Raw genomic sequence first — 9,863 nt, 5'->3', positions numbered from 1 at the left:
TGGAAGGCCCTCGATGGGGCTCTGCAAAGTCTGGTGTTTGGAGCACAAGATTCAAGCCTCAAACGCACTTAAAAATTTTTTTTATTTGTATTTACAGGGAGGGGAAGGGAGAGAGAAAGAGGAGAGAAACATCCATCGGTTGCCTCTTGTATGCCCCCAATCAGGGACCTGACCCTCGCAACCCAGGCATGTGTCCTGACTGGGAATCCAACTGGCAACCTTTTGGTTCTCAGGAGATGCCCAACCCACTGAGCTATACCAGTCAGGGCTCAAACCCACTTTTCATGACGTAGCACTCATTGAATGAATGAACTGGCTGCTTTCCTGTCTGCGTCTTCCTTCCTCATTTGTCAAAGCTGATGACCGAGGACTGACCTCAAGGCTTGTTGGGAGATTAAATGGAATAACGCACGCAGAGCACTTGGCAGGTCCCCGGCACACGGCGAACCCTGGGAAGCAGGTGATTATTTTTGCTCATGTTATGTACCATCCACGGTTATGTAACTGGCTGGGTCCTGTGGCCTTGCTGACGTGACACCACCCCCAGGCTTCGTAAAAGCCAGAGGACATGCATGAAGGAGACACTGTCTGACAGAGGGAGAGTTTAAAGGGCTTCCCTTCTCCCTATCCCACCTGCCCTGCCTCTAAGCTTTCTCTGGCTTCAGAAAGAGAAATAGCTTCCCCAGGAGCTTGAGGTCAGGGCGGGCACCTGGAGGACAGGTGGGCCACCCCAGGAGGGAATGGGTGGGCGCTCGTGTGTCCGACAACATCTGCTGGAGGGCACAGCCGGACAGCGCCCCTCACCTCTGGTGAAGTGGGTAGAAGTACTGCAGGCTTAACCCAGTTAGAAAATGCATTGATTGTGTCATATTTCTTTTCAAATTTTAAAAATTCTGGTAAAATATAAGTACCGTAAAGTTTACCATCTTGACCATGGTGAAGTGCACACTTCGGTGGCATTCACATTGTCATGACCGCCACCACCGTCCGTCCCCAGAACCCCGCATCCTGCAGACTGAAACTCTGTACCCATCGAACAGTGAGAGCCCAGTCCCTCTACCCTCTTGTTTTTTCTTTTTTTAATCTGTGCAAGAATTGGGTTTGGTGGTGTGATCCCTTTAATAAATGTTTACTAATGGTTTCTTAGGTGCCTGGCACCGTGCTATACCTGAAACACAGGAGGTGCTCAAGGCTCCTCTCTGGCTCTGAAGGTTTAGTATTCATAAGCCTTAACAACAGAAAAGAATTTGTTTTCATCTTGTTATTCAACAAAACTCTCCTGATCCTGTCAAGCCCATGGGGCCAGGAAGCAACCATGGAGTCACCCTCCTCAGTGCACACCGCCCCCCTCCTGCCCCCACCTCAGTGCTTGCTTTTGCTGCACTGCTCCAACCACCAGCCATCCAGGCTTCCCCCACCCAGGCCTCTGCCTTGCCAAATCCTACCCCCAGTCTCCCCACACCCCTCACCCCTCAGAGGAAGGCACGAGATGCTGCAAAAATGTAGGAGAGCCGTCCCTGCCTGGAGCTCTGGGGAAGAGCGTTGCATCCTGGGTTCCACGCTAGCTCTACCCTGATCTCACTGGGTGACCCTGGCCTATTCTCCTCCCCTTTCAGGATCTTTTAGGATCTCACTCTGCTCACTTTCAATGGGGACCAACATACGCCTGACACACACACCCCAGGAGGCCCTCGTCACTGCCAAATGAGGCCACGAACAGGAGTGAACTTTGACTATTAAAGTGCTCTGTGAGAGTGGGGACCCCCGAAGCTTTAGAAGGGGGAACCACCACCCAACTTTAGCAGAGAACCACCACTCGGCTTTAGCAGAGTTCCCAGTGACACAGCTGATGGTGCCGGGAACTGAGGGAGGCCTCCCAGCTGAGACGGATTACTGGGAAGAACCAGGGGCTGCCTGAGCCATAGGCTTTTATTTCCTTTCCTGAGATACGGTACCTCAGACTGGGCAATGCGGGGAAGGAAGGACTGTGTGTGTTTGTGGGCGTTTTAAGGGACTTTGGGATTTTGATGAAGACATTAGGTCACTACTTTAAGTCTATATAGCATTAAATAAACATTTCCTTTCCTTTTCATGAAAAAACAAAAACAAACAAACAAACAAAGTGCTCTGTGAACACCTTAAAAGATAACTGACTGTCCAAAGCAGAAATAGTAGCAATATATCATAGAGTTTATAACAACTGCAGATAAAAAAGGTATCACATAGCCACAATGGCACAAAGGACAGGGGTAAGGAAATGGAAGAATACTTTTTATAAGGTTCTTATACTGTATGTAAAATGGCACATTATTCAAAGGTAGAATCTGATAACTTTAAAATGTATTGTAAACTACTAGATGAACCACTAAAAAGTTTTAATAGAGGTACAGTCAATAACCAAGTAGTAGAATAAAATGAAATCATAATAAAACATTAAATTAACCCCCAAAAGGCATGAAGAGAAGAAAAAAAAGTATATAAGATCAGACAGTAAAAAGCAGAAAATAACTAGCAAGGTGGTAGATTTAAATTCTGCAATATCAATACTTATATTAATAGTGAAAAAGCTCTAAACACCCGATTAAAAGACAGAGAATGTTGAACTGGATTTTTTCTTAAAGACTCAATTATATGCTATCTATAAGAACCTCATTTTAAATGTAAAAACATAGCCCTGGCTGGTGTGGCTCAGTTGGTTGGAGCATTGTCCTATAAATCAAAAGGTTGTTGTTCAATCCCCAGTTGGGGCACATACGAGAAGGCAACCAACAGTGTTTCACTCTCACACTGATGTTTCTCTCCCTCTTTCTTTCCTTCTCTTCTTCTCTCTCTAAAGGCAATTTAAAAAAATGTCCTCCAGTGAAGATAAAATTTTTTAATAAATATAAAAACAAAGGTTAAAAGGGATGAAAAAAGTTACATCATGCAAACACTAATCAAACATTAATCAAGAGAAGTTTAGGGTGGCTGTACTAATATGAGACAGAGTGGATTTCAGAACAAGTATTACAGGAATGTGGGACGGATTTATGCAATGGTAATGGGGCCACTTCACAGAAGACACAATAATCCTAAATACACAGAGCCAAAAGACAGATATTTCAAATACATGAGGCAAAACCCAATAGAACTGAAAGAAAAAAATGGACAAATCCAGAGTATGGTTGGTGACTTCTAGTTTTCTCTCTTCACAGAGTAATGGATAGAACGAAAGTAGACAAAATCACAAGGAGACAGAAGACCAAAACAGCAAAACCTCAGACAACTCGACCTATCTGATATTTACAAAACACTACACACAACCTCAGCAGAATGAACACTCTTTTCAAATGCATCTTAAAGACTTGGGGAAAAAAGATTTTACAAGACAGACCATATTATCATATTCTGACCGTGAAACAAATCTTAACCAATTTAAAAGAATTGAAATTACATAAAATATGTTTTCTAGTTCAAATAGAATCAAACTAGAATAAAATCAATAATAAAAAAGGTCCCCAAGTATTTGGAAGCAATATACTTTTAAATAAATAAGGAATCAATGAAAAAAATTACAAAGGAAATTAAAATAGTTTGAACTGAATGAAATGAAACCATACTAAAACTTATGTGATGTGGCTAGACAAGTTTGTAGAGAGAAATTTATAGCATTAAATGCTTATGTTAGAAAATAAGAAAAACTTAGAACCAGTCATTCAAACTCAAGAAAATCAAACTATATCTGAATTAAGCCAAAGGAAGGAAATAATAAAGATAAGAACAGAACTAAATGAAATTTAAGATAGAAAATCATTGAAATAAAAAATTATTGAAAAAAATAAATCAATAGCCTGGCTGGTGGGAATCAGTTGGTGGAAGCGACATCCTGCCAACTGACATGTCACAGGTTCAATTCCAGTCAGGGCACACGCCGGGGTTGCATGTAACCAATCGATATTTCTCTCTCACATCAATGTTTCTCTCCTTTTCTCTCCCTCCCTTCCCTCCTTTCTCTCTAGAATCATTGAGCATGTCCTTGGGTGAGGATTAAAAATAAATAAATAAATAAATAATAAAAATAACTTGGTAAACCTCTAGTCAGACTGGTCAAGAGAAAAAGGATAAAGACACAAATGACCAATATCAGGATTAAAAAGAGACCTCACTACAGAGAGGAAAAGGACAATGAGTGAGTATTATAACCCACTTCACGCTGATGTGTTTGATATCTTAGTTGGAATGTACTGAAGAGGGGCTCTCCGGGTGGCCAGGCCATCCCTTCGCTCTCTGTGCCTGCTATAATACTGGGGCTGGGGACAGACGAGAGGGGAACTGAGGGCTGCAGAGCATCCAACTCTAGGTCTGAGGGGGTTGGGCTGGCAGAGCCCACACTGGACTAGCCGCCAGGTTCAAATTCCCTCAAGCTTATATCAGATCTAAGCCTCTACCTATCTTAACATTGGGTACACTAAGAGACAAGTATGACTTAATTCCAGGGATTGCCCAAGGACGGAGTTGGAAAATTTCCAGATTTAGGCTGTGCTCCCTGCCCAAGTCACCTCCACAGCACCATAATACGGACTGAGAAGGTGTTAAAAAGCTGGATTCAGGTTCTCTTCCCACCCCACCCCTCTCTCCCTCACTCCACCCAGGAGTGAGGCCCAGGTGAATTAGAACAAGCAAGGACTTTGGCATCCGACCAACCAAGTTTCTAGTCCCAGCTCTTTCTCCAACTAGCTATCACCTTTCTAAGCCCCAATTTTTTTCACGTTTATTTTAATGTAGTTGTGAACTTACACCTCCAGGGTTGTAAAAGTTAAATAACAGGAGGTATCTACAATGCTATGTGCAAGGTCAGGGCTAAACCACATCAGTCTCTGGTCTTTTCCCTAAAGGACCCTTTCCCTGAAAACTCCAGTGAGGACTATATTCCATCTTCTCAATTTGATCTTGAACTTCAAAAGCTCCAGGAGGGCAAGGACTGGGTCTCTTTTCTCCTCCTGTGAGGACTGGGTAGGCTCACACAGGCCAGAGCCTAGCATGGAGCAGAGTACTTGGTAAACATCTGTTTTTGCCTGTCACCCTTATGCCTCTCTTAGGGCAAGCGTCCTCTCTGCCTTGCAGGCTGGACACTTACCTTTATCTGTGCAATGGAGAGAGGAGGAGCTAAGGATGCAGTTACCCTAAGGAGTCTCAGAGGGGAAAGTGTCCAACTCCTCATAAGCTCCAAAGCCATACCCCTAATTCCTAATGGCAGAACAATACTGCTGACTGAAGGGGCGTAGTAAAAAGTGCCACCCTTGGTGAAGCGCCCCCCTCCTTCTCCAGTCACGCTCTGCTTAGTAGCTTGGCTTCTCTATCTGTGGTCTGGCCAAAGCATCTGTGGGTAAGGTCGGGAGATGATGAAGGAAAGGTAACCCAGGTCCAGGAGCCATCCTGTTCACACACTGGCAGAAAACAGGGCAGCCGTTACAGACAGCAATGTAGGGATGGCAGACTATGTGGGGAGGGGCCAGGACAAGTCAGTGCCTCGTGTGGGCCCCCAAGCTCACTTCACGCAGGGGAGAACAGTCCCAGAATCCGGAAAGCTGCCAAGAAATGTCCTCTCTGGGCTACTCAAATTCTAGAGCTGGTTTTCCACCCAAAGCCCATCTGGACCAAACTGCTCAAGCGGTAGCCATGGGCTTAGTAGCTGCGGCCAACAGGAGGGAACTGTCACTCTGTGAGGTGGCCCAGAAGCAAGTGATGGCCCCCTCAATCCTCGGACTGGCCTCCTGCACCTTTGGTGGATTCTCCCCATGTGTGTACGGAGCCTAAACTGGGCCAGGTTCCCCCCCGCCCCCCCGCCCCGTTCCCTGTGCCTGCCCACACTCTAAACCGTCAAACCACCTGATCTTTCTAACCTCCCAGTCTAATCAAGGTGCTCTTCTGCTCACACCCCTCCTTTGTTCAACCCCCACCGAATAAGGCCCCAGTTTCTTGGCTAGATTACAAGGCCCTTCAGGTCTGGTCCTTGCTGACCTCTCTAGCTGCATCTCCTGCCCCTCCCCTGCCTTATCCCTCTTCCAGCCCCACCAGGGTGCACGTGGTTCCCACATCCAGGCCTCTGCCTGAACACCCTTCTCCTTCCTCTCTGCCAGACACAGTCGTCCTCATCATCCAGCAGCAATGTCACCTCCTCTTAAACTTCCTAACTTACCGGCCCTCCTCAGTGCTCCCGTGGCACTTTGTCCCTGATTCTGTCATATTCCTTCATCAGTCAGTACACCGCTGACTGAGCCACTCTGCTGAGCCAGGCCCACACAGGGGCACAGGATGATGAGGCCCTGCCTTGGGGAAAGCTCTGGCCCAAGGGAAAGGCAAACACTGCAGACAGACAATGCCAGCACAGGAGGGAAGGGCTGAACTCAGCACAGCCTCCACGATCCCCTGCAGCACAGTCTCGCTGGCTGGCTGCAGGCACTGGCTTTGGTTGGGTCTCCTTGAAGGCAAAAACTATGTCTGGTTACCTTCTACGTCCCAAGGAAAGCCAGGCCCGGGAAGGTGTACATGGAAAACACACTGAAGTGGATGAACTTGGGATCTAAATGTTTCAGAGAGGACTTGAATACCCAAAATCTTGCCATTTAAGATAGTATCTTACTTTCCATAGCACAGTGGTAACACCCTTGTACGTGTTGTGATTTCATTTGATCCTCAAATATTGAAATGAAGTCAGCAAGAGAGAAACTGTCACCTCTATTTCATGAGGCAGAAACTGACCCCTAGACTGGGGCAGAAACTTGCCCTAGGACACTTGGCAAGTGAGTGGCAAAGAACAGGCCAGAATCCAGGCCTCCTGCCTCCCAGCCCAGCTCTGCCACTTAGATCATACTATCATGCGAGTGGGTGGGCTACAGGCTCCAGCCCACACCTCCTCTACGGGAGTCCCTTCTGAAAGAGGTGCATCCACACACTGTGGTCCTTCCAGGCCTGCAGGAATCTTTCCTCCATGAGGACCCCAAAACACCTTTGGGGGAGAGGATGCAGGGACCCAGTGGCATCTTCAGCATTCACCGGTCTGTACTCCTCTTTACCCAGGAATACACCACACCTGTTCCTACCTCCCGGCCTTTGCACATTCCAGCCCCATGACCCGCACATCTGCTATGCTGCTAGCCTTCCCTCAGTTTCGTTAAAGGCACCAAATGCTTTTCAGCCTCAGAGCCTTACCACATGTTCTACCCAGATGGTTTTTATTCTCTTCCTCGTCAGCTTATGCCTCAGAGTTCAATGATGTTTTCTCAAAGTGGTATACTCCTATGGCCCTGAGAGGGTTGTACAAATAGAAGTGTTTCTAGGTCCCATCAGTGGCATTTGTCACATGCTGCCTTGGCACTGTGGCTTCTGTCACACTCCTCCCCATGAGGGAGTAAAGACCTCTACAGTGGAGACTCCCTCTCCTCTCAGGCAGTTACCCCACAACCGGCTTGCTCAAACTGTGCCCAAGAAATCTATCTTTTCACTGACATGCTTGTTGCCCCCACCACTCCCCTCACCCCCAACATCCAATAAATCATTTCACCAAGTCGCATTGAGCTCACCGCCTCCTGTGCTTGTCTCTAGACCAGGTCTTTCCCTCTGTTCCCTCCACCACTGCCCCAGCTCAGGGCTCAACCCCTCTGACCTGGGGCCCTGCCGCATGCAGCTCCCCACTGCCCTCTCAGCCTCCAGCCTCTCCCAGCCACTCCCACTACGGTTGCAGGGCTCTAAAACACTCATCTGACCACCTGTCATTTCCCTACTCAAAGTCATTTCCAAAACTCCACTCCCACCCCAACATCCCAAGAGTGGCACTTGAGAACTTTCATGAGATCAAGCCCAGCCTCCCGTCCCACTGCTGCCTGAGTTCCCGCCACTCCAGGTGCCCTAGCCCTGCCCCCAATATGCTGGCTGTTCTAAGACTTTATCATGCTTGTCCTTCTGCCTTCCATCTACAAAACTACTCATCAGCATACAATGAAAATAATTTTGGAACCCGTTCTGTGTGCCTGGCATTATGTTAGGCTTTTTTCATACCTAACATCATCTAGTTCTCAAAACACCTCACAAAAATAATTGTTATTATTCCCATTTGACAGATATGGAAACTGAGGTTTGAGAAAGGTAGGGTCAGACCTGGACTCCAGGTTTATCTGATTCCGAAGCTGCTGTGCACTAACCTCTCTGGGAAGTGCACCTAGTCCCAAGGCAAGGACTTCTCTCTTTCCCCAGAGCTGCCGCCAGCATGTTTGTGCAGCCAACACCGCCCCACCCACCACCGTCATCGCCAACGTGAGCATCCCAAGTGTAGGGCCTGGGCTGGCTGGGCTGGATCCACAGCACTCAGCGGCGCATAGGTAGATGCTCTGTGCAGTCCCTTAACAAACAGGTGGAAAGTTAGAGGCAGCTTGAGTAGTTTAGGAGCCCAACCCTAACCTACCTAATCCTTGACACCGTCAAGAGGCGGGGCCGTGGCTTCTGTAGCCAAGGAAAGGCTTTGTCCAAAGACTTAAAACACAACACCCGGGTCACATGCCCTTGGCTTGCCCCAGTCACGGGCTCGGTTCCCACCTGCCAGTTTACTTACGCCTAGCAGTCAGGCCGTACCAATCTCCACCAGAGAGCGGCAGAGGAACGGATAAGGGCGCAGCAGGAATAACCAGGTGCTCCTCTTGCAATGATTCGACCTCCACGCCTCGCCCGCCTGCCGGCTCCTCTGCGCAGAGCTGGGGGTCCAGCGGAGCAGAGCCCCAGGCACGCTCCCCCGAGGAAGTGGCGCGTGCCGGGGTTGGAACGCTGGCCCCAGCCCCGCCCCCGCCCGCATCGGGCCCCGCCCCGTTGTGAGGTTATAAAATGCAGTGCTCCGAGTCGCGAGCGCAGTGGCTACGGCTAGGGCTTCGCGTTAGGCTGCTTCTCCCACTGCCAAGGGCCGCCCGCCCCCAGCTCCGGTGCCGTATAAGCGCCGGCGTCAGCGCCGTTCCCGGCTCCCGTGCTCGGCGCGAAGCCCTGGCCCCGGCGGCCGGGGCATGGGCCAGGGGCGCAGGGTAAGGCGGCTTCCCGCACGGCCGTTACCTACACCGGCTTCAGCATGAAGACCCTCATAGCCGCGTACTCCGGGGTCCTGCGAGGTGAGCACCCCGCCCGAGCTGCCTTAGTGAGAGCTGTAATGGAAGGGTCTGTGCTGTCACGTGAGGTGTCTGGGCGACGGGGTGAGAGTGTGGGGGATGTAAATTGTCACCACCAAGGGGTCTGCACAGCCTTCCGGGCTTTCTCGTCCGGGGGTTATGAAGCGGCAAGGTTTTCAGGAAAAGCTGTAATGAAGGGCTCTAATGGCCAGCAGGAGTGTGTTCTTATAATGAGGGTATGCTGCTGAAGGACTGGCCCCTGCGCAGGTTAAGGTCTCAACCCCTTTTCTTTTGGGAAAACTTGTCGTTCCCCTCCCTGTCCCTTCTCCGCAGATCATCTGGGTCTCGGATGAAGGAAGAATAATGGTTACCTGGACTGATCCAGGCAGCTTGGCGTGGTAGTCACGTCTGGTTCATTCTCCACTGTAGCACGCATCAATATTTGCATCCGCTGTTACATCACTTTCCTTGCCCCAGCTTGTTTTTCTCATCTGTGAAATAGGGGTGATATCTGACAACTCTCCAGCCCCCAGCATTGTTGGTGGCTCCTAGCAGTTACCCCCTCCCCTCTGTCCTCACCTGAGGGAGCAAAGGGGAAAGACTGGATGGGGCAGAGTCACAAGGCTTCTGCACTCCCCTGAAACAGCCACCAGAGATGTGTCTGACGGGACAGGTGTGCCCGTACTGTCCTCTATCCAAGGCCCATCCTCCAGCCCAGGCTCTGGAGCCCCCTCAGAA

The 9,863-nt window shown here is 49.1% G+C and overlaps 1 protein-coding gene across 1 annotated transcript in view; it reads left to right on the top strand.

Annotated features, from left to right (window-relative positions):
• Nucleotides 1-8,870: 8,870 nt before the first annotated feature.
• DGAT2 (diacylglycerol O-acyltransferase 2) overlaps nt 8,871-9,863 on the top strand; it is a 32,323-nt gene continuing 31,330 nt past the window's right edge. Inside the window, exon 1 of the mRNA XM_028517459.2 lies at nt 8,871-9,128. Coding sequence (XP_028373260.1) covers nt 9,089-9,128 — 40 coding nt within the window. The 5' untranslated portion in view covers nt 8,871-9,088. The remainder of the gene's footprint in view (nt 9,129-9,863) is intronic.

The sequence above is a fragment of the Phyllostomus discolor genome, chromosome 6, assembly GCF_004126475.2.
Source record: "Phyllostomus discolor isolate MPI-MPIP mPhyDis1 chromosome 6, mPhyDis1.pri.v3, whole genome shotgun sequence".
Taxonomy (NCBI): Eukaryota; Metazoa; Chordata; class Mammalia; order Chiroptera; family Phyllostomidae; genus Phyllostomus; species Phyllostomus discolor.
The sequence above is the reverse complement of the archived record's forward strand: the minus strand, read 5'-3'. Positions and strand labels throughout refer to the sequence as shown.